Here is a 21,877-nt window from a genome sequence, read left to right on the forward strand (position 1 = left end):
TCTCTCCCTTTCTCTTAAGATTCACCTTTGCCCTGCTATTTCTCATTTCTCTTTGGGTTCCTCAGAGCAAGGTCTTTGATACTTAAGATGAGGTGGGATGGTGCATTTGAACCCACGTTGATAGGACTTGAGTCCTGTCATTCTCATTGGGCTGGAATTTGAGGTTGGAAACATATTTGAGGAAGGCAAGCCAAGTGCTTTACAAAGGTGTGACCATGGGTGTAGCTTGTTAAACCTGTTTACCTCCAAAAAAAATTTTTTTTTCTTCAGTGTGTGAGAAATGCTATAGCTTTTGTTTTTCCTCACTAGCTGGCTTCAATTCTCATGGATAAAATTTCAGTCACAAACATACCATGTAAATAGTGAAAGTATATCTCCTATCAATAGTTTAAAACTCTGTTGTCTAGAATTGTGTTGTAGTCATCGATTTATAATCCCAATAAAAATAAAATTCTGTGAGCAGCTGAGAGTTTGAGATATATAATCTTTCCATTTTTGGTGGTTTTGCTGTCATTTTCCAACCAACTGTGCAGTTCTTGATTAATAGCCAGAAAACAGCCCACATTTATTAGGGTGTGTGTGTGTGATTCCATTAGAATTTAAAGACCACTGGAGTATGAATTTTGGTGTCCTTCCCACTATAATCATTGTACCCAGAATGATTCCTGATACAGAGTAAGCACTCAATTAATTTGTTAAATTAGTGAACTCCATTTTAGTGTTGAGGGTGGAAATAGAGGCATTTGCTACTAAATTTGTTGGTTTACCAGCCACCAGTTCTCTTTCATTCCCTTTAATTTTTAAGAGCTCTCTTGGTTTTGGTCATTTTATTTGCTACAGTTGCCATAGCTTATCTTCAGTGGCATTTTTGCTGTTGCCCTCACCTTCTACCCTCCCTAAAAACATTTAGTGATTATTATTAGATTTAAAGGCTCCTAAGCAAGAATTTTAAGAGCCTTAAAATTCTTTTGTTCTTCTTTAAAATGCCACTACTGTTTTCATTTGTGGTGTGACTTTAAGAAAGGGAAGCTGAACTTAAAATAAACATGGTGAACTTAGCATAGCCTGACTCCTGCTGATCTCATAAGATCTTACAAGGGCAAGTCTGGGCCTGGTCAGTAATTGAGTGAGAAGCCTCAGAGAGCAGAAACCAGTGCACTGTAGGATGTGGCCTGGGGAACACGCCTGGCCCTGCAAGTCAGGGTTGCAGCCAGCACCTGTTCCTTCACCATCGGGCACACAAGGTGCTTTCACCGACCCCCACCCCAGCCTGCCTCCTCTCCTCTCATGGACACCTTCTCACCTGAGCTGAAAACAAGGGCTTGACATCTTATGAAATATGAGTCAAGGGAGCCGTTTTCTGTCTTATAATTGGTTACCTAAAAGAATGATTTTAGTTTAGTTACTATTTTCCTTTTCTTTGTTTTAACAGCTGAAGTAGCCACAAAGGTATCATTTAAAAATAAAGAAGTGGTCTTTTATTACTAGTATTCTATTGTTGTTCTTAGTGTGACCTTTCAATACAGTTCAGAGTTAAAAGCTTTAAATTTCTAAATGTTAGAGAGCAGTGTTTGACTAATTTGTTTAATTTGTCTTGGAGGTAGCTTTACCATGGTGGCATTACTTAATCTTGTAATTAGAATATAATGATTTTTTTTTTACTTTGTTAATAGACACAGTTTCTATCTAAGAGGACGCTACTCATGTAGACTTCCCTTTTTTTCTTTTTCTTAAGATTTTATTTATTCATGAGAGACACAGGGAGAGAGAGGCAGAAACACAGGCGGAAGGAGAAGCAGGCTCCATGCAGGGAGCCTGATGCGGGACTAAATCCCGGGACCCACAGGATGATGCCTTGAGCCAAAGGCAGATAGATGCTCAACCACTGACCCACCCAGGCATCCCACTGGCAGATCTTAAAGGAGAGAAACAATAGGGTCTTTTTTTCTTATCATTTGGCTGTACAGTATTATAGAATATCAAAATAAAGAATCCCTGAAAGTAATGGAAGTCATGGAGTCATTACGATCCCTATCCTACAACCTGAGGGAGGTTGTCTGTGATGAAGCTAGTCACATAAATACTCCTTAATATTCAAGGAGCTCAGGAAGTAGAATGCTGTAGCTGGTTTGTTCTCACCTCTCTCCACAGAGAGGGCATTTTAAAGGTTGGTGTCTTCCATCATTTCTTCTCCAATAACCTCTTTGCCAAGCAGATGCATCCTAGCCTCTTGCCAGATGGCTCCATGTCTCTGTGCTGGGCTGTAATCATTTAAAACTCTCTGTCTTGGAAATAATATCTTCTTTTCCCTTTCTTTGCTCCAGAAAGTGTTCTCTATTTCCATTAGTAGTACCATTATCCTGTCTCAAAATTTGGTCTATTTTGTTCATCATTTGAACCAATTGACTCTTCCTCTGGAGTATTTCGTTAGCACTATTTGGTTACCAAACAGTTTTAGAATAGTGATTATTATTCAAGTAGTAGGCTAAAAATGAATTGTATTGAATTACTTTCAGTACATTAAAATGTTATTGAAACTTAATTTATTAGTGCATTTCATCAGTGGAGTTGGGAATAGGAACAAGTTTGAATGGATGAACTTTATCACTGACTCACACTAGTCACTGGTACTGAGAAGCTACATTGAAAGCATATGAATGAATTTTTGCCCATCATTATTCCAAGAAATAAATTTAGAGCATATTCCACATGGATGATGGGTATGTTGATTTGTCTTATATAAGAGAGCATGTGTATTCTCTCAGTACGCACAAACCTAATCTATAGGATTATATTGCTCTAATTATCTTATTCTTATTACCTCTTGCTTCCTAGTATGAACCTTAAACTTTATCTGGACTTACTTTTATATCTTGAATATCCATCTAGTTGCTTGCCTTATGTGTTTGCTTCTTTCTTCTCATTTTCATTTGTTAAGAATTTTCCATTGGGGGCCTGAGTAGCTGAATTGGTTAAGCATCTCACTATTGATTGCAGCTCAGGTCATGATTTCAGGGTCATGAGGTGGAGCACTGCATTGGGCTTCACACTCAGTGGGGAGTCTACTTCTCTTTCTCTCCCTCTCACCTCCTCACCCCTCTTGTGCTCTTTCTCTCTCTTAAATAAATAAATAAAAATAATTAAATAAATAAATAATCTATTTATCTTCAAAAAAATAATTTTCCAATGCTTTGAGACCTGGTATAGATTTTATCTTTTCTGGTATGCATGCTGGTTTCAGATTGGACAGAAATAAGGTCTCCATTCATTGCCTACTTGGAACATTTAATGTGAACCATGCTTGTAATACCTTTATTTGATTTCAAGCTGTTTATGGAACAGTGTGTCAAATTTTCTCTCTTGCATAACATCTTGCACATAGTGTATACTGAATAAATATTTGTTTAATAGAAATGTTTTTCTTTTTTGGAGATATTTAGCAGATAGTAAGCCTCTTGGTTACAAACAACAGAAAACAAATCTAGCTCTTTTTTAAAAGAAGAAGAGATTTATTGGAATCATGCTTCTATATTCCAAGGAATCTAAGATAAAGCTGAAGGATGAACTAGGTCTCAGGGCAGTTCTGGGAACCTTACTAGCAGGAAATCATGAATCTTTGATTTAGTGTGAAAGATTTAGACCATTAGTCTAAATGCCTTCTACTTCCCAGACTCTGTATCTCTCAATTCAGAATCTGAGTGGCCCAACTTTGGTGGCTTCTCTACCTAAAGCCCGTCATAGTGGACACATGGCTGCTTAGACATGGAAGGCCACACCTGTGGCTGCTTGGATGTTGAAGGCTATTTCCTCCATGGATAGTTCTCTGAATAGAGAAATCAGAAATAAATTATGACAGTTGTCTATTTTAGCAGTATTGTGAACTTATGAAAACTGAGGAAGTTTTAAACATTTTATGGCTTTAATAAATTGCAGGTGGCTTCAGGTACATACAATTTACAATGTTATAATTGTCTTTTGATGACTGATTTCATGGGAACTACTCCTTGCTCATATCTTAATCTTGTTAGGATTAGGAATCTCCTAATTCTGAAATGATTAGATCAGAGGAAAGAAAAGGAATCACAATATTAATAAGTATATTTTGTTTCAAACATTAGCAAATAACGATCATAGCTACATATTTACTCTAGTTCTATGAATTTGACCACAGCAGAAAATTTTCTGCTATAAAATATCCAAATTTACTTGTAGGTATTATTTCTGTAATACCAGAAGCCTGTATTAATACCAGAAGCCTGTATACCTGAAAGAAGTAATTTTACATGAAAGTTTTAAGAGAGCACCAGTTGGTTAGCTTTCCAAAGGGAACAGGAAGAAAATATTGGAAAATATGTGTTTCAAAAGAAAAAAAATAAATATTTATTTTGGTCCTTGAGATCCAATATTGAAGTAAAGTAATACATTCATATAAAGATGATTACATAAAGAATAAAAAATTTCAAGGAACAAAAATATTGCCCAAGTACTGGGCCACTGTATAGCATTAGGCAGTCTACCAGAGATAATGATTAAAAAATCTTTGGTTGAGAAAATTCTCTTAAGGTCCTAGAAGAGATTTCAGTTTTATGTACTGGTTCTTCCTCTGTCATTTTAAAATTTTAATAATGGATTTATAATGACCTCTCAATCTATGCAACATTTAGATTCATATAAGTAAAAAGTAGATATCTCTCTTACTAAAAATACGGGTAAAGTATATGAACAAGCAGTTCACTGAAAAAAAAATATGGAGAGGCAATAAAAAAGTGCAAAGATGTTCAACTCTATGAATAACCAAGAAAATGAAAACTTAAGAGTGAAATATTTCAGACCTATCAGAATAAAAATTTAAAAGTATAAGAAGAGAGGATGATGGCAGTGGAGTAGGAAGACTCTAAGTTCACTTCATCCCATGAATACAACTAGATAACTATCAAATCATCCTAAATACCCCAGAAATTGACCTGAAGACCGGTAAAACAGACTCTAACGATAGAGAAGAGGCCATATCAAAGAAGGTAGGAAGTGTGAAGACATGGTTTAGGGGAGAAACAGTTCGTGGCCACTGTCACAGAGAAGAGCAGGAGACAGACTAACACACAGTGAAGCACAGAAGGAGAAAATGAATCTGTATAGCACTTGGCTTGGAAAGTGAGAGAGATGGAATTTTCTAACTTCTGGCAACCAGCAGAGCTTAAAGCCTGGAGTTTTTGTAAAGATTTTATTTTTTAAAGTAATCTCTACATCTAGTGTGGAGCTCTAACTTACAACCCAGAGATCAAGAATCATATGCTGTACCAACTGACCCAGCCAGGTGTCCCTAAAGCCTTAAAATTTAAAAGGTCAGTGGACTTGGCTGGAATAGAGCCTGGAGGGCACTGTGTTGCTCTTAGAGTGAAGACTGGCAAAGAACTCACATACATAAAGCATGGAAACAGTATCTAAAAGAGTGCCTGGGGGAGCTTTAGTGGCTCAGTTGATTATCTGCCTGGGTTACTCAGAGGCTCCTGGGATCTAGTCCTACATCGGGCTCCCTGTCTTGAGGGGAGTCTGCTTCTTCCTCTGCCCCTCCCCCCACTTGTTCTTTCTCATTTCACTTGGTCTCTCTCAAATAAATAAATAAAATCTCTCAAAAGAAAAAAAAACAGTGCCTGGGACACACAGCAAGGAGATTATTTGCTCATTTTGGAGCGTGTCCCAGAAATGTCACGTTTATGGACAGAACCCTCCAGGAACAAAGAACTGGCTGGCCCCATTTCCCTCTACTACCTCTCAGCATAAGCACAGGGCCACCTGTGGGAACCAGCACAGCACTGACACTTGCCACCTAACATGCTTAATGCTTACATCAAGCCACCTCCCCCTGCCCCCACCATGCTCTGGCAGAACCACTTTCCCCAGTCTTGTTTCCTCAGTCCCAGTGCCACAGATCCCTCCCCCAGAAGACTGGCCCAAACCCTTGCTCACACTGTTTCTCCTGACCTGGGAGTTTTGTGAGGCCTCAGTTCTGGCAGTGGTAGCAACAGGTTTCATTTCACAAGGAGACTGAGCATACCTACTTTAAACATTCAGGCCGGGGACCAAACACTGCCCACAGCAGGCAAAGAGAGCCTCTGCAGATGTCCAGCCTGAAAAATAAAGTGGCCAAGACAAAACAGCAGAGCACACACAGCACACATTGGAGACATGCCTAGAATCTCCAGGCCCTGGGGAATGGGGGATGATACAGAGTAAGGCACTAGAGGACCTCTTCTTTATAAGTCCATTACCGGGATCCCTGGGTGGCGCAGCGGTTTGGCGCCTGCCTTTGGCCCAGGGCGCGATCCTGGAGACCCGGGATCGAATCCCACATCAGGCTCCCGGTGCATGGAGCCTGCTTCTCCCTCTGCCTGTGTCTCTGCCTCTCTCTCTCTCTCTCTGTGACTATCATAAATAAATTAAAAAAAAAAAAAGAACATATAAGTCCATTACCCTCAAGAATAAGACGCATAGCTGACTTTCTTAACACACATAAACAGGCACAGAAACTTAGGCAAAATGAGAAGACAGAGAAATTTATCTCATATGAAGAATGGGACAGGTCCATGACCAGAGATCTAAGTGAAACAGATACAAGTAACCTGCCTGGTGGGTATTTAAAGCATTGGTCATTAGGGTACTTATGAAAATAAAAGGAAAAGAATGGGAGACTCTTAACACAGAGATAAGAAATAAGGAATAACATTAGGAAACATGCTGAATAGAATGAAGAACAGGCTGGAGGAAGCAGAGGAGTGAGTTAATAACCTAGAAGACAGAGTAATGGAAAGTAATCAAGCTGAACAAAAGAGAAAAAGGAATTATGCAAAATGAGAATAGACTTAACTCAGTGAATTCCTCAAATGTAATAACATTTGTATCATCGTAGTCACAGAAGAAGAAAAGAGAGAAAAGAGGACAGAAAATTTATTTGAAGAAATAATACCTGATAACTTTCCTAATCTGGAGAAGGAAACAGGTAACCAAATCTAGGAGGCAGAGAAAACTCCCCCCAAAAATCAACAAAAGCAGATCTACACCAAGATGTATTGTAATGAAAATGGCAAATTATAGTGATAAAGAAAAAAATTAAAAGCATCAAGACAAAAGAAGACAGTAACATACAAGGGAAACTCCATAAAACTAGCAGGGGATTTTTTAACAGAAATTTTGCAAGCCAGAAGAGAGTGGCATGATATATTCAAAGCACTGAATGGGAAAAATCTACAGCTAAAAGTACTCTGTCCCATGAGGCTATTCCCAGACAAAAACTAAAGGAGTTGTAACCACTATACCAGCCCTGAAAGAAATATTAAAGAGGACTCTGAGAAGAAAGGAAAGATCAAAAGTGATAATATGAAGATAGGAAACAAAACCAGTAAAAATAAATATTTCTATAAAGAATTAGCCAAGGAACTCACAAAATAAGAAGATATAAAATATGACAACGTATACCTAAAATATAGGGAAGAGAGACAGAAAGAATGACTTCAAAATTAAATGACCATCAACTTAATATAGACTACTATTTGCTGAAGAGTTTATATACAAATCTAATGGTAACCATATATCAAAACCCACTAATAAATATGCAAAGAATAAAGAGAAAGGAATCCAGATATATCACTAAATAAAATCAGCAAAACATGAAAGGCAAGAAATGATCAAAGAAAAACCAGAAACAACCAGAAAACAAAATCACAAGGAATACATATTGTCAATAATTACTTTGAATGTTAGTAGACTAATTAAAAGACATAGGGTGACAGAATGGTTGAAATAACAAGATCCATCTGTATGCTGCTTCAGATACAAAGACACTCGCAGATTGAAAGTGAGGGGATAGAGAAACATCTATTATGCAAATGGATGTCAACAGGAAGCATGAGTAGCAATACTTATATCGGACAAAATAGACTTTAAAACAGACTGTAACAAGAGGCAAAGAAGGACACTATATATTAATAAAGGGGACATTCAAACAAGAAGATCTAATAATTGTAAATATCTATGCACCCCAACATAGCAGCACCCAAATACATAAAATAGTTAATAAAAAATAAAGAAATTAATAATAGAATAATAGTAGCGGACTTTAACACTCCACTCAGATCAATGGATACATCATCTAAACAGAAAATCAACAAGGAAACTGTGGCTTTGAATGACACACTGGCAAGTTAGATTAAACAGGTATATTCACAACATTCCATTTAAGAACAGTAGAATTTTTCAAGTGCAGATAGAAAATTCTCTGGAATAGGTCATGTATTAGACCACAAAACAAGCCTCAGCAAATTAAAAAAATTCCGAGTCAACCATGTGTCTTTTCTGACCACAATGCTAGGAAACTATAAAATCAATCACAAGAAAAAAATGTATAAAAACCCAAATATATGGAGGATAAATAATAATTCTACTAAACCATGAACAAGTCAAACAGGAAATAAAGGAAGAAATAGTACATGGAAACAAGTGAAAATATAATGTTGATGGTACTGGTGCACCTGGGTGGCACAGTTGGTTGGGCAACTGACTCTTGGTTTCAGTTCAGGTTGTGATCTCAGGGTCATGAAATTGAGTCCTGCTTCAGGCTTCATGCCCAATGTGGAGTCTGCTTGAGATTGTCTCCTTCTCCCTTAGCTCCTCTCCACGATGAATGAATGAATGAATGAATGAATGAATGAATGAATGAGGAAGGTAGGAAGGAAGGAAGGAAGGAAGGAAGGAAGGAAGGAAGGAAGGAAGGAAGGAAGGAAGGAAGGAAGGAAAAATAATAATCTTTAAAAAACATAACCTAAACCAGAAAACCCAAAATGGTCCAAAACCTAATCTGGAGGTAGGGCTGTAGCAAAAAATGTTTCTAAGAGGGAAGTTTGTAGCAATACAGGCTTACCTCATGAAGCAAGAAAAAACTCAGTTAAATAACCTTATACCTAACGTAGCTAGAAAAAGAACAACAAACAAAACCTAAAACCAGAAGGAAAGGAAAATAATAAAATTTAGAGCAAAAATAAATGATATAGAAACTAAAGGTACAGTAGAAGACATAGCAAGAAAGTGGCCATCTGCAAGCTGGGAAGAGCTCTCAACCGCAACCAAACTGACTTGGACTCCTCAGTCTCCACAGATCTCAGTATCTATTTTTAAAGCCACCTAGTCTGTGGTATTTTCTCATGGCAGCATGAGCTGGTAATTGGTACCCAGAAGTGGGGTTCTGCTGTAACAAATACCTTAAGGTGTGGCATTGGCTTTGCACCTGGGTAATGTGTTTTGAGTTACAGTGAGGGAGCTTCTAAAGGTGATTCTAGTGAGAGCTCAGACAAGAAATAGTAATCCTGTGATATGTTTGGTTAAATAAAATATATTATCATAATTTCATCTGTTTCTTTTTATTTTCTTAATGTGGTTACTAAAAATTTTTAAATTTCTTATGTTTTCTTGTATTGGGCAGCACTGAAATAGAACTACATGTGTGAACATGGATAAATAGAAAAAACAGAATATTGATAATAGGTCATTCAGATCTGTGTTCAAGGACACTATTTTATAACTTTATATAAAATGTAAAAGCTTACAAAGTAATACTATACATTTTATATATGTGTGTTTGTGATAAAACAAGACTAATGGAATGCGGAGTGCAGGAGAGATTTACTTTTAGGAAGGAGGAAAACAGAAACAAGAAGGAATACATAAAATTTCAGTTGCATCATTTAAAAGAAACTGTGAAGAGAAATTTACATCCTGTAAATACTTGACATAGGGTGATAGGGCGATGAGTGTATTTATTTTTTATATCTTTATGCTTTTCCATATGTTTGAAATAAGTAAGTATAATAAATAGTCATTATCTCTAATTGTTGAAATATTTCTAAAAGAATTTTGCATTTTTGGATGCTTAAACTAAGAAATGGTAGAGTCTGTGAAATTACTTATGCAAAGTCACAAAACAAATAGCCAAAGTGCAATTCAAAACCATCTTTCTTGTTCCCAAGCTCATAGCCCTTCTTTGTTTAATCCGATCCTGTGATATAAAGGTGAAATGTAAACAACCACATGAACTACAGGCTTCTCTGACCTCCCTGTGACTTTTCCCCTTCTCCCAGTGCCAGGCACACATGCAGCTCTGCACACACGTGCATGCACACGCTCAGACACATATGTGTGTTTATGCACACACCATCCTTTCTGAAAGAATATGTGCTCTTTACTCTCAGGCTTGGGCCAAAACTGGTGGTGTCTGGTTAGCTTTATTTCCTTTCTGTGTCCATGTGGGGAGACTTCCTACACATTGTTCAAGGATTATGGGCTCAAGGAGAGTTCTAAAATACAATATGCTAAAGTGATAGTTTTTAGTTCTCTTTTCCTAAAGGTGCTTGTTAATCCTTTTTGTTTACTCTTAGAAATGCCTATGTGAAGAGTATATGAGTAGTTCTACTGGTTAAGGCATTGTTTGTATCTTTGACCGCTAAAGACATTATTTGTTGTGTTCCTCTTGATATAGAGATCTTACAAATGAAGGGAAAAAAAAACTTTCCAGAAAATAAAGTGCAAAGTTAAAAATATTTTAAATTTAAAACCAAATGCTTGCTTTAACTACTTCTATGGGCTAAAAATAATAGCTAACATTAGCTAAATGCTTAATGTGTTAAGCATTATTATAGCTCCAATTTATAGGTGAGGAAACAAAGGCATAGAGAAGTTAAGTAGTAAATTGCCTAAGGTAACCAGCTAGTGAGGGGCAGGGCTGAGTAAGAGACAATGTTGAGGTCAAATGCTGCCTTTATCGGTTAAAGATTTTTTAGGCTAGACTGCCCCAAGTGATCTTTCTTCTCCACTCCTATATCTGCTGTATATCCAATGTGTCTGGAATTATCTATATATTGCTTTGTATTTTTATTTTAGTTTTTACTTGTTTCAGTTTTGAAATCGATTATAAGTATGTGGGAATGAAAATAGAAAGATTTCCTTGTATTAGCTACAGGAGCTTAGGGAGCATGTGAGTGGTAGGCATTCAGTATATTCTTGTATATCAGCTAATTTTCATTAAAGTTGTGGCTGCCCAAACCAAGTACCTAAAATTGATTGTCATGCTGCCAAGAAATTCCAAAGTACTATCTAAATTTCTAGTAAATCTTACCAGTATTAACTCTATTAAATTCTTCCTTGAGGAAATTCATTTAAATTTTGTGGTTGTAATTAGAAAATACACTAGACTCTGGAGTACACTTTTATTTTCATGATTTAACTTCAACTCTGTCATATGAATTGTGCTTGGCTGAGCAAATGTGTCTTTGTATGCTGCCTTTTCTATTTTTTCTTTGTTTTGTAAATATTTATTTATTCATGAGAGACAGAGAGGCAGAGGCACAGGCAGAGGGAGAAGCAGGCTCCCTGCAAGGAGCCCGATGTGAGACTTGATCCCAGGACTCTGGGATCACATCCTGAGCTGAAAGCAGATGCTCAACCGCTGAGCCACCCGGGTGTCATTTCCAAGCTTCCTGAAAGGATTATCAGGTCTCTTATTTTCACTTTCCTTTCCATTTAAACCTATTTTTGTTTTTGGGGTTTATGTTTTTAGAACAGTTTTAGATTTTCGGTAAAATTGAGAGGAAGGTCTAGAGATTTACCATATACTCCTTGCCCTGACGCATATGTATAGCCTCCCCCATTATCAGCATCACTTCCCAGAATGGTACATTTGTTATAATTGATGAACCCACACTGGTGTGTCATAATCATCCAAAGTCAGTAGTGTATGTGAAGGTTTCCTCTTGGTATTATCCATTCTGTGGGTTTGGACAAATGCATAATGACATGTGTTTATCATTGTACACAGTATTTCCACATCAGAGAGTCCTCTGCCCATCCATCGTTCTCCCATCACTGCTGGCAACCACCAATCTTTTTGTTGTCTTCATAGTTTTGTTGTTTCTAGAATGTAATATGGTTGGAATCACACAGTACGTACCCACTTCTGTGTGAAGTTTGGCTTCTTTCACTTAGTCATGTGCACTTGAAGTTCTTCATGACTTTTCAGGGATAACTCTCTTCTCTATGGCTCTGAATACAGTTCCATTGTGTGAATGTACCACAGTTTATTCATTTGCTCACCGAAAGACACCTTGGTGGCTTCCATGTTTTGGTAGTTAGGAGTAATTGATCTAAACATCTGTATACAGGTATTTATGTGGACATAAGTTTTCAGCTCCCTTGGGTAAATACCAAGGAATGTGATTGCTGGATTGTGTTGTATATATTTAGTTTTGTAGGAAACTGTCAACTGTCTACCAAAGTGGCTGGACCATTTTGCATCAGATATTCTTCATAGCACACTATTTCCAAAGTCCCATAGTTTTCTTATAGCTGTGCAATCTCTTTTTTCTTAAATCCAAAACACTTTTCTGTCTCTTCTCACCTGAATAGAACTTAAGTATCAATGGTATTCCCACAGTTCCAGCTTGGACCTTCTTTTTTCTCAGTTTTACAGAATTTAGAGGAATGGTCTTTTCCAACCACATACTTTAATGCACAGTTTCTGTTTTGATGATTGCTGAAGTTATATCTCTATTCCATATCACTTGATGAAAACTCCAGTCCCATAAAGCTATGCCTATGAGCCACTTTTACCTTGGCTATTCCATTGGCATTGGAACATTAACATATCAAAACCAATTTTTTTTTCCAAAACCAAATTTATATTAGCAACTACGTGTCTACAGATTATTTCTCAAATTCCCTTTCTAGGTGAGCACACTTTTCTCATTGCCCAAACAGATGCTTGGGGTCTTCTTTGAGTCTGCCTTTACTCTCCTTTCTCACATGTGAGAATCCTCAAGTGTGCTCACATCTCTTCCCTCATTTTCTTTCAAGTCTACCTCTCTTATTCTTACTCCCACTCACATCCTCTTTTGTTCTACTTTGATGATGAGGATGCTCTACCTAGCTGCTTTCCTGCTGGCAGTCTTTGGTACCTTTTCTCTTGCATCTTAGAGTCTATTGTCAGAATATGGTTTGGTTGATCATTCCCTATTAATATCTGATTTTGTTAGCCCTTGTGGCAACTACCAGTGATTCTCCCCCTGCCTCAGAATAAAGCCAAATGCCTGCTGTGATTTGCAAGCTCCTCAAACAGCCTTCTCTCTTGCTGCTCCTTACAGATTTTCCTGCCTGTGTTCTGTGCTCTCTGGCCTCCTATTCATACTCCTCCTGTTCCTTTTCCATGGAATGTACTTGCTCTTCTCTTTGACTCATCAACTTACACTTAGCACTCAGCCTTAAGTGGCGGTTCTTCTCTTCTCCCTGTGCCCCCACCTGGATTTTTTTTGTTCCTCTTACATGTTCCCCATGGAGCCTGAGCAATACTTTGGTTACAATACTTCTACCACATTGTTTCATAACTATAGTAGTCTCCCTTACCTGTGGTTTTGCTTTCCATGGGTCTGTTTACCTGGGGTGAGCCACAGTCTGGAAGCAGAAGATCCTTCTGACTTATCATCAGAAGGTCACTGTAGCCTAATACTACATCATATGGCTATATCATTTACCTCACTTCATCTCATCAAGTAGGCATTTTATCATCACAAGAAGGGTGAGTAGAGGACAATAAGAGCTTGAGAGAAAGACTACATTCACATAAATTTCATGACAATGTATTATAATTCTATTTTATTACTAGTTATCATTAATCTCTTACTGTGCCTAATTTATATGTCAAGTTTTATTATTGGTATGTATGTATATGAAAAAACATAGTCTGTCTGTAGTTACAGGCATCCACTGAGGGCCTAGGAATATTCCCCTGCAGAGAAGGGGTTCCTACTGCATTTCATTCTGACTTCTCCATCCCTGTGAAGTGCTGTGTCCCCTTTGCTTCTGGATGTGAGTCTCCAGCACAGGCTAAATGTGGTTGGTTATTTGCAGACATTTTTCTAGGGTAGTGGTTCATACTTAGGGGTGATTTTTTCTCCCAGGGCAATTAGCAGTGTCTTAAGACATTTTTGATAGTTATTACTGGTGAGACCATGATGTTATCATCTAGTGGGTAGTTGCTGGGGATGCTGCACAGGAGACTTCCTACCACATTATCCAGCCCCAAGTGGCAGTAGTGCTGAGATTGAGAAACCCTGCTCTAGGATGAAGTGCAAACTTTAGGGTACTAAAAGAAAAGACTTTTCATAACAAAAAGATGAATTGGATTTGGAGTTTTAAAGTGATGTATATATATAAATTTGTAGTATCAAGCAACTTAATTTTCAGTCTAAACTGGTTTGGTTCTTTTTATGACCTATTGTTAACATTTACTCAGATTTTGTGTTGTGGGGAAAACACATGAGTCCAGTGCTTATTAAGGGCTTATCAGCTACCTGCAGTAATTTAAGCATGTAAATGAGATTGTGAAAAATATAGTGGAATAAACTCTTTGTTTGAGAAACTTTTTCATTTACTTTTTCTTATTTTAACTGTGCATAGTAACAGGTGAATACGCAGGCAGTTTTTTGGAGATGTGGGAGTGAGTGATGTCCTTTTTTAAGCTCTTAAAAAGAATTTAACTATAAAATCCTCAGAAAAGGTCAAAAGTAATAAACTTTTTGTCTTATGTAGATTAGCAAATGATGAAAACTCTAGTGCTACCCTGCACAGTCACACACCAGTTCAAACACACACATGTGTAACTACCAGCAGTAATCTCATACATTTGTATACTCTTGACTCTCTTTAGCCAGATGTCTGCTACAGTGCCAGATACATAGTCCATGCTGATCCATCAAAATATACAGGGCTCCTCAGAGGGATTCCGTGCCTACATGACAAATTGAGTGGGTACAGAAGATCCATTTCAACTAAATAGACTATTTTTATTCAGTAAATTTAAAATTTTGCGTAGCTATTAAATTTGAAGAGCTTACTAATACACTGTAAAATTAGGATGTTGAAGGATAAATTGTTGCTGATGTTCGAACAAAATGGGACTAATCTACAAAACCATGTAATGGGAAAACAAAATACCTACCACTTATACACTTATACATTTTAGTGTGTGTTTAAATAAAGACAGAAGACATCACAGTAAAAGGTTTGATTCTTCAGTCCAGGATTCACTATGAAGTATGATCTCCTGTTTTATAATTCAGTTTTCAAAGAAAATTTCTGAGTTGGAAATTTGAGTAGGAGAAAGTAAGAAACATTTTAGGAAATGTTTGGAAAAAGAGGTAATGACTCATATTCTTAAATAGTACCTGTTGTAGTAATTTCAAAATAAAAGTTTCACCTACAAATATCGATTTACAAAGTTATTTAAGTGAATATAACCAGAAGAGAATGGAATAAATGCTTATAGTTCTCCAAATTTAATTGCATTTTCTCCTAATCTTTTTCAGAGTAATACAGAAATTTTGGAATACTCATCAGATAGTGAAAAAGAGGATGACTCAGAGAATGTCTTCTTTATTGATTCAGAATCCTCTCCCAAACAACATACAGATTTTGGATCTGATAATAGACAGATGATGGAGAAACCAGTGAAGCAGAGGGTGAAATCTGCAGAGACCATTTTGTACACACCCCAGAAACAGAAGTTTCCCAGGACTCCAGAAACATTGGCAAAGAAGAAGAAGCTTCTAAGGTTAAATTATACCTTTTTAAAATATCTTTTTTTAAAAAAAAAGTTGTTCATACATACGGAGGATATAAAAAATAGTGAAAGGGATTATAGAGGAAAGGAGAGAGAATGAGTGGGAAATATTAAAGCAGACAGAACATGAGAGACTACTAACTGGGAAACGAACAAGGGGTAGTGGAAGGGGAGGTGGGTGGAGGGATGGGGTGACTGGGTGATGGGCACTGAGGGGGGCACTTGATGGGATGAGAACTGGGTGTTATATGTTGGCAAATCGAACTCCAATAAAAATATACAAAACAAAATAAAAGTTTTTACTTTAAAAATCCAAATATCTAAGATATTAATTTAAAAATTATTAACTGGTTTACCTGGCGAGGAAAATTGACAGCATAGAATTGTAACTTCGATAAGAAATTATAGATTATTTTTACAAATGTGGTTATAGAGATTGTCCAACGGAACACTAGCAAATGCAAAGATACATGAAAGAGCAAAGAGGGATTCCTGGGTAGCTCAGTGGTTGGGCATCTGCCTTTGGCTCAGGGTGTGATCCTGGAGTCTCAGGATCCAGTCCCACATGGGGCTCCCCGCAGGGAGCCTACTTCTCCCTCTGGCTGTATCTCTGCCTCTCTCTATGTCTGTCATGAATAAATAAATAAAATACTATTAAAAAAAAAAAAGAGCAAAGATGCACAGATAGGAAACTATCTGTATTCTTCAGTATGTATATGAATATTGACTAGGGCTAGGGCATGGAGGGTCGACCAGGATGTGTGAAGAGGCTTGGTGTATGCCTTTATAAGAGCCATGTCCCAGCCCTGTGTAATACATGGTCTCTTTTGTTTTAAATTAGAACAAAGCAATGAAAACAAAATTTCTTTTTTTTTTTAAATTCAGATTGCCAGCATATAGTATAATACCTAGTGCTCATCCCATCAAGTGCCCCCCTCAGTGCCCATCACCCAGTCACCCCAACCCCCCCCCCACTTCCCCTTCTGCAACCCTTTGTTCATTTCTGAGTTAGGAGTCTCTCATGGTTTGTCTCCCTCTCTAATTTTTCCCACTCAGTTCTCCTCCTTTCCCCTATAATCCCTTTCACTGTTTCTTATATTCCCCATATGAGTGAGGCCATATAATGTTTGTCCTTCTCCGATTGACTTACTTCACTCAGCATGATACCCTCCAGTTCCATCCATATCGAAGCAGATGGTGGGTATTCATCCTTCCTGATGGCTGAGTAATATTCCATTGTATACATAAACCACAGCTTCTTTATCCATTTACTCTCGATGGCCACCGAGGCTCCTTCCACAGTGTGACTATTGTGGACATTGCTGCTGTGAACATTGGGGTGCAGGTGTCCCGATGTTTCACTGCATCTGTATCTTTGGGGTAAATCCTCAGCAGGGCAATTCCTGGGTCATGGGGTAGCCCTATTTTTAACTCTTTGACGAAACTCCACACAGTTTTTAAGAGTGGGTGTACGAGTTCACATTCCCACCAACAGGGCAAGAGGGTTCCCCTTTCTCCACATTCTCTCCAGCATTTGTTGTTTCTTGCCTTGTTAATTTTCACCATTCTCACTGGTGTGAGGTGGGATCTCATGATGGTTTTGATTTGTATTGCCCTGATGGCCAGTGACGCGGAGCATTTTCTCATGTGCATGTTGGCCATGTCTAGGTCTTCCTCTGTGAAATTTCTGTTCATGCCTTTTGCCCATTTCATGATTGGATTGTTTGTTTCTTTGCTGTTGAGTTTAATAAGTTCTTTATAGATCTTGGATACTAGCCCTTTATCTGATACATCATTTGTAAATATCTTCTCCCATCTGTAGGTTGTCTTTTAGTTTTGTTGACTCTTTCTTTTGCTGTGCAGAAGCTTTTTATCTTAAGTCCCAAGATTTCATTTTTCCTTTTGTTTCTCTGGTCTTCATAGGTGTATCTTGCAGGAAGTTGCTGTGGCCAAGTTCAAAAAGGGTGTTGCCTGTGTTCTCCTCTAGAATTTTGATTGAATCTTGTCTCACATTTAGATCTTCCATCCATTTTGAGTGTATCTTGGTGTCTGGTGTAAGAGAATGGTCTAGTTTCATTCCTCTGCATGTGGATGTCCAATGTTCCCAGCACCATTTATTGAAGAGACTGTACTTTTTTCAGTGGATAGTCTTTCCTGCTTTGTCAAATATTAGTTGACCATAGAGTTGAGGGCCCATTTCTGGATTCTCTATTCTGTTCCATTGATCTATATGTCTGTGTTTGTGCCAGTACCACACTGTCTTGATGACCACAGCTTTGTAGCACAACGTGAAATCCAGCATTGTGAGGCCCCCAGCTCTGGTTTTCTTTTTCAACATTCCTCTGGCTATTCAGGGTCTTTTCTGATTCCACACAAATCTTAAGATGATTTGTTCCAACTCTGTGAGAAAGTCCATGGTATCTTGATAGGGATTGCATTGAACGTGTAAACTGCCCTGGGTAGCATAGACATTTTCACAATATTTATTCTTCCAATCCATGAGCATGGAATGTTTTTCCATCTCTTTGTGTCTTCCTTAATTTCTTTCAGAAGTGTTCTGTAGTTTTTAGGGTATAGATCATTTATCTCTTTGGTTAGGTTTATTCCTAAGTATCTTATGCTTTTCGGTACAATTGTAAATGGGATTGACTCCTTAATTTCTCTTTCTTCAGTCTCAGTGTACAAAAATGCCACTGATTTCTGGGCATTGATTTTGTCTCATGCCACACTGCCGAATTGCTATATGAGTTCTAGCAATCTTGGGGTGGAGTCTTTGGGTTTTCTCTGTATAGTATCATGTCATCTGCGAAGAGGGAGACTTTGACTTCTTCTTTCCCAATTTGAATGCCTTTTATTTCCTTTTGTTGTCTGATTGCTGAGGCTGGGACTTCTAGTACTATGTTGAATAGCAGTGGTGAGAGTGGACATCCCTGTCTTGTTCCTGATCTTGGGGGAAAGGCTCCCAGCGTTTCCCCACTGAGAGTGATATTTGTTGTGGGCTTTTCATATATGGTTTTTAAGATGCTGAGGAATGTTCCCTCTATCCCTACATTCTGAAGAGTTTTGATTAGGAATGGATTCTGCATTTTGTCAAATGCTTTCTCTGCAGCTATTGAGAGGATCCTGTGGTTGTTGTTTTTTTCCCTTGTTGATGTGATCTATCACATTGTACGACTGTTGAACCACTCTTGCAGCCTGGGTATAAATCCTACTTGGTTATGGTGAATAATCTTCTTAATGTACTGTTGGATCCTATTGGCTAGTATCTTGGTGAGAATTCTTGCATCTGTGTTCATCAAGGATATTGGTCTATAATTCTCCTTTTTGTTGGGGTCTCTGTCTGGTTTTGGGATCAAGTTAAGCTTGGCCTCATAAAATGGGTTTGGAAGTATTCCATCCCTTTCTATCCTTCAGAATAGCTTTAGTAGAATAGGTATTGTTTCTTCTATAAACGTTTGATAGAATTCCCCTGGGAAGCCATCTGGCCCTGGACTTTTGTGTCTTGGGAGATTTTTGATGACTGCTTCAAGTTCCTCCCTGGTTATTGGCCTGTTCGGGTTTTCTTTTTCTTCTTGTTCCAGTTTTGGTAATTTGTGGCTTTCTAGAAATGCATCCATTTCTTCTAGATTGCTTAATTATTTGGCATACAGTTGCTCTTAATATGTTTTTTAAAAGCATATGTATTTCCTTGGTATTGGTTGTAATCTCTCCCCTTTTGTTCGTGTTTTTATTAATTTGAATCTTTTCCTTTTTAATAAGGCTGGATAGGGGTTTATCTATTTTATTAATCTTTCAAAACCAGTTCCTGGTTTTGTCAGTCTATTCTACAGTTCTTCTGGTCTCTATTTCATGGAGTTCTGCTCGAATCTTTATTATCTCTCTTCTGCTTGTTTTGGGCTTTATTTGCCGTTCTTTCTCTGGTTCCTTTAGTTGAGAGGTTAGCTTGTGTATTTGAGTTTCTTCCAAGTATTTGAGGGAGGCTTGTATTGTGATGTATTTCCCTCTGAGGACCGCTTTTGCTGTATCCCAAAGATTTTGAACAGTTGTATTTTCGTTTTCATTAGTTTCCATGAATCTTTTAAATTCTTCTCTATTTTCCTGGTTGATCCATTCATGTTTTAGTACGATGCTCTTTAACCTCCATGTGTTTGAGTTTCTTCCAAATTTCTTCTTATGATTGAGTTCCAGTTTCAAAGCACTGTGGTCTTAAAATATGCAGGGGACAATCCCAATCTTTTGGTATTGGTTGAGACCTGATTTGTGACCCAATATGTGGTCTGTTTTGGAGAAAGTTCCATATGCACTTGAGAAGAATGTGTATTTGGATGAAAAGTTCTGTATATATCTGTGAAATCTATTTGGTCCAGTGTATCATTCAAGGCCCTTGTTTCTTTGGTGATATTCTGCTTAGAAGATCTGTCATTTGCAGAAATTGCCATGTTGAAGTCTCCCAGTATTATTAATTGGTTGATACACTTGGCAGCTCCCACATTTGGAGCATAAATATCCATGATTGTTAGGTCCTCTTGTTGGACAGACCCTTTGAATATAATCTAGTGTCCCTCTTCATCTCTTACTACAGTCTTTGGGATAAACTTTAATTTATAGGAGGATTGCTACCACAGCTTTCTTTGGAGGACCATTTGAAGGGTAAATGGTTCTCCATCCCTTCATTTTCAGGCTGGAGGTGTTCTTAGGTCAAAAATGAGTCTCCTGTAGACAGCATGTAGATGGGTCTTCCTTTTTTTATCCAGTCTGAAACCCTTTGTCTTTTGATGGGATCATTAAGCCCATTCATATTCAGAGTAACTATGGAAAGATATGAATTTAGTGTCATCATAATACCTATTCAGTTCCTGACTGTGTGAATTGTTTCCTTGTGCTCCCTCTTTCTTTTACAGGGTCCCCCTTAATATTTCCTGCAGGGCTGGTTTAGTGGTCATATATTCTTTCAGTTTCTGCTTATCCTGGAAGCTCTTTATCTCTCCTTCTATTCTGAATGAGAACCTTGCTGTGTATAGTATTCTTGGCTGCATGTTCTTCTCATTTAGGACCCTGAATATATCCTGTCAGCCCTTTCTGGCCTGCTAGGTCTCTGTGGAGAGGTCTGCTGTTAATCTGTTATTTCTCCCCATATAAGTTAGGGATCTCTTGTCTCGAACTGCTTTAAGAATTTTCTCTTTATCTTTGAAATTTGGAAGTTTCACTGTTAAATGTCAAGGTGTTGAATGGTGTTTATTGATTTTTTTTTGGGGGGGGTCCTCTCTGTCTCCTGGATCTGCATGCCTGCTTCCTTCCCCAAATCAGGGGAATTATCAGCTATGATTTGATCAAATACACTTTGTGGTCCTCTCTCTCTCTCAGCTTCTTCTGGAATCCCAATAAGATGAATATCCTATGTTCTGAAGCTATCGTTTATTTCCCTAAGCCTTTCCTCATGGGCTCTTAATTTTTTTGTTTGTTATTTTCCTCAGCTTCCTTTCCATCACCTTGTCTTCTATGTCACTCAGTCTTTCTTCCACCTCATCAACCCTAGCAGTTAGAGTATCCAGTTTATTATTTTTTATTTTTTTAAAGATTTTATTTATTTATTCATCAGAGACAGAGAGAGAGAGAAAGAGAGAGAGGGAGAGAGGCAGAGACACAGGCAGAGGGAGAAGCAGGCTCCATGCAGGGAGCCCAACATGGGACTCAGTACCAGGTCTCCAGGATCACACCCTGGGCTGAAGGCGGCTCTAAACCGCTGGGCCACCTGGGTGGCCCTAGAGTATCCAGTTTAGACTGCATCTAAGTTAAAGTATGTTTAATTTCAGCCTGATTAGATCTCAGTTCTGTAGTAACAAAGTCTCTGGAGCCCTTTATGCTTTTTTCAGAGCCTCCAGTAACTTTATAATTGTGCTTCTGAATTGAATTTCTGAGCTCGTGTTTAAATCCCCATTCAGTAATTCTGAGAGAATTGCCTCTGGTTTACTTTTGTGTTAAATTCTTCCTTCTAGTCGTTTTGTCCAATGTAGAGTGGCTCTATGAGCGAGCAGTCAAACATATCAGCCATGACCTAAGTAAATTACACCCTAGACGATTTCAAGGAGCTCAGAGACCAGAAAATAAAAGATAAAGAAGAACATAATAAAACAAATGGACTACTAAATTGATAAACAAAATTTAAAATAAAATAGTGAAAATAAAAAAAAAAAAAAAGAAGAGGAAAAAATGGGAGTGGTG

The 21,877-nt window shown here is 37.9% G+C and overlaps 1 protein-coding gene across 12 annotated transcripts in view; it reads left to right on the forward strand.

The window, feature by feature from the left end:
• The window catches only part of SPIDR (scaffold protein involved in DNA repair), a 434,037-nt gene that overhangs the window by 116,947 nt on the left and 295,213 nt on the right, over positions 1–21,877 (forward strand). For all 12 annotated transcript variants that reach the window (XM_072813794.1, XM_072813796.1, XM_072813795.1 and 9 more), the window contains one exon: positions 15,402–15,646. In XM_072813794.1, the coding sequence (XP_072669895.1) occupies positions 15,402–15,646 (245 nt within the window). The remainder of the gene's footprint in view (positions 1–15,401; positions 15,647–21,877) is intronic.

The sequence above is a fragment of the Canis lupus genome, chromosome 37, assembly GCF_048164855.1.
Source record: "Canis lupus baileyi chromosome 37, mCanLup2.hap1, whole genome shotgun sequence".
In the NCBI taxonomy this organism is placed as follows: domain Eukaryota; kingdom Metazoa; phylum Chordata; class Mammalia; order Carnivora; family Canidae; genus Canis; species Canis lupus.